This window comes from Gavialis gangeticus, unplaced genomic scaffold (genome assembly GCF_001723915.1).
Source record: "Gavialis gangeticus isolate Ggan-Ray unplaced genomic scaffold, GavGan_comp1, whole genome shotgun sequence".
Lineage (NCBI taxonomy): Eukaryota > Metazoa > Chordata > Crocodylia > Gavialidae > Gavialis > Gavialis gangeticus.
The window spans coordinates 157,124,720-157,127,928 of NW_017729025.1; the positions used below are offsets into that span (position 1 = coordinate 157,124,720).

A 3,209-nucleotide genomic window follows, 5' to 3' on the forward strand; every position below is an offset into this window, starting at 1 on the left:
AAAAAAAAAAAATCAATAGTTCCTAAAGCTATCGGCCATTATCTCTGAAAACTCATTGAGGTGAGGTGAGGTTAGGCCAGGTCTTGGGTAACTGGGAAAGGACAAATCTAGTGATCTTTAAAAACAGGAAGGAGGTGGATCCATAGGTAATTACAGACAGGTCACTGAGAGTCTGATGCCCAGAAAGATTTTGGAGTAGGGTAGGTTGTCAAGGAACGAATTTCTAAGCATCTAGAGAATAGACATTTGAATTAAGAGCAAGTCACCACTAACCAACCCCAACTTCTTCAGTGACAAGGTGATTGGTTTTGTGGATGGGGGAGAACAGTGGATGTGATATATATCAACTTGAAGCAAGGCTTTTCAATCCCACAACATCTCATTAGTAAGCTAAGGAAATATAGTTTAGGTGAAACTACCATACGATGGATACATAAGCAGTTAGAATGATAATTGCGCTCAAAACGTAGTCATTAATGTCTCAATATCTATTTGGGAGGAGGTATCAAGTACAGTTCCCAAGAGGTGTGTCCTGGGTCTGATACTGTTTTATATTTTTGAGTGATTTGGAGGGAACCATCGACAAATATGCAGATGGCATCATGCAGCATAATAAAAATGGAGCAGGACAAGTATTTTAAAAAAGCAGCAGCAAACAAGAGAAATAACAGGAAATTGTCCCACTCTAAAAATGTATATTATGGGCAGGACAAAACAAGGAGCTAAAATAGTCTAAGTATCTTTCTATGAATATTGTTGGAGTACTCAAACTTACTCAATTAAAAAAATAACCATAAAAAAAATGAACTGTACAATCGTGATGGGAAATATTGATGTAAATAATCAAATCTTGTTCCTCTGAGTACAGGTTATCTCTAGATACGTCACTAATTAAACTAAAGAGAGCATTATGTTTGTGTCAGAAAACTGATCTTTGGAACCATGAATTCCCAGCAAGTAACAGTTAGAGCCTGCTTTATCTCCCACTGAAGTCAATGGGAGTGTCTCCGTTTTCTCTAAGCATAAGCTGGATCAGTGCCTACCTATTTGAGACATTTGTAAATTTATAATCACAAGTGCAGTGTTATTATACATATTTTTATGCAGTTCTGTCAGCAGCTAGATCCTGTTGGTTCTTACCCGATAGTGAGCCAGTTGTAGGGAAAGTTGTACAAAGGCATCAGGGCTTATTTTGGCTTTTTTGATTAAACCTTTTCCAAAAGTGTCAAAGAGAAAAGAATGAAAATCCACATCCTCTGCAAGAGCACTTGCAGTACTCAGAGACTTCTCAATCACTTCTTGGCACTACCAACGACATGTTTTTAAACATGATTAGAAAACAACACTTTACAGAGGTTATAAACATCTTATAGATATAGTCTAATTATACATCAATAACACATCTCCACTACTGCACATGAACACATAAGCATAGTTATGAATGCTTTCTTTCTGAATGTGCTTATCATTCTTTCTGAAAAAACAAAGTGTAATCAATCTGTCCAAAAAGCCACTTAAGCCCCTATGATCTTAAAATGAAAGAAAGTCAACGTAATTTTGAAATACAGAAAAACTGTTTTGATTTTCATATTTGGAAACATTTTTCAAATCATTTGAGTTGAATATAGTTGTACAAAAATTGTAGTCTATCTGTAGTTTCAAATCTGCTGCATGTGCTAACTGTATTTTCTTGAAAACTACATGCCCCTTAAGACATGCACTTTATTTTGGAAGACAGCATAGGAAAAAAAAATCCAGTTATGGCCTACAGCTGGCTTTTTCATGAAGACACTGTGCTACAAGATGGCTGCCAGCTTCTCTCTCCCTGCAAATAAGAAAGGAGACACAGTCTAGTGTTAACCCTTTCACAGCTACTCAAATTGGCAACAGCTTTAAGTTTTATCCCATAACAAGAGTACTGGGGATATGCAATGTTGAGGTGGCACCCAATACTGCTTTTCCATGCCCCATGTAATGGATAGGACAGAAAAGAAGGAAACCATGCTCTATTCTAGTTGTCACTGCCACTAGACTCATACTTTCAAACACTGTTTTCTGAATTAGCAAATAAGACAAGAGTACAACTTCATTACAAACTGTACTTTAAAACCCATGGCATCAAAATAATCTGGCCCCAGAGATCGGATCCAGAGCCTAGGGCTGTGTCATCACCAGGCCCATGAGGCCAGAAATTTGGCAGCAGTGGCATAACTGCCATAGCTCCTGGAGCTGCAGAAACTACTGCTCATTTTACTGCCAGATTTCTAGCCCTCCAGGTAGCCCTGCAACCCAGATAACATGGCATCATACTCTGGATTCATCCCCATCACAACATTTTGAGTTCCTGCAGGCTAAGTGGCTGCAGTGTTAATTTCTGCGGCACCAGAAGCCAAATTAATTAATGCTGTCACTGCTCACTCAGTCACCAAATTTCCAGCTTCATGGATGATTCTGTGGGTTAGGTTTGGAACACAGAGTCATGCCATCCAGCCCATGGGGCCAGAAATCTGGCAGGGGAATGAGTGCAGCTGCAGCAATTAAGGTATCTTCTTTGTAAGGCAACCACTGACAGAGAAGTAAAATGAATCCTCAAGAAAAGAAGTGTCTTCCCAGTTGTTTGGTCTGTACTCACTTCTTCAGGGATTTCCCACTGTAGTCTGGTAGGAAAAGGAATATTTTGATGCGTGTCGCCTCTGCAATGTCCATCCTCTGAATAACGCAGTAGGAGGTAGTCATCTGCCATAGTAGTCTGGAAAGAACAAAATATATGTAACTACAGGAATGTCATACAGTCATGGAGTTCAAATGCATTTCACATTTTGATTTTAGGCTAATCCATTTCCAGCATGCTGAAGTATTAATTATTAGATTAAAATTGCAAAATTTTATCTTTGGGATTCTGTCATAAAATATTTTTGGAATTCCAGTTACCACCTGGTTCTTTGTTTGTGAGAACTGTTGCCATAAGATACACACATATACTTAAGGACTTAAGAGCCCTAATACGGGAAAGGTGTGTGCACATGTGGTTGCAATGGAGTGGCATTTAAAGAAAATAAAAAATCATCCATATAAATCTGCTTCCTTCCATTCACTGAAAGTATATATAACAAACAATTTAAAGAAAGCATCAATATAGGCTCATAACTTTTTTCTTAGGTTATCCTGTTATCAGTAACATCTCTTACTTGACTTGTTTAGAGGTACGG

The 3,209-nt window shown here is 38.2% G+C and overlaps 1 protein-coding gene across 2 annotated transcripts in view; it reads right to left on the minus strand.

The window, feature by feature from the left end:
• Positions 1-3,209, minus strand: part of CPT1A (carnitine palmitoyltransferase 1A) — an 84,248-nt gene that overhangs the window by 21,676 nt on the left and 59,363 nt on the right. For both annotated transcript variants that reach the window (XM_019519844.1, XM_019519843.1), the window contains exons 13-14: positions 2,633-2,749; positions 1,141-1,305 (exon numbers count right to left, since the gene is read on the minus strand). In XM_019519844.1, coding sequence (XP_019375389.1) covers positions 1,141-1,305; positions 2,633-2,749 — 282 coding nt within the window. The remainder of the gene's footprint in view (positions 1-1,140; positions 1,306-2,632; positions 2,750-3,209) is intronic.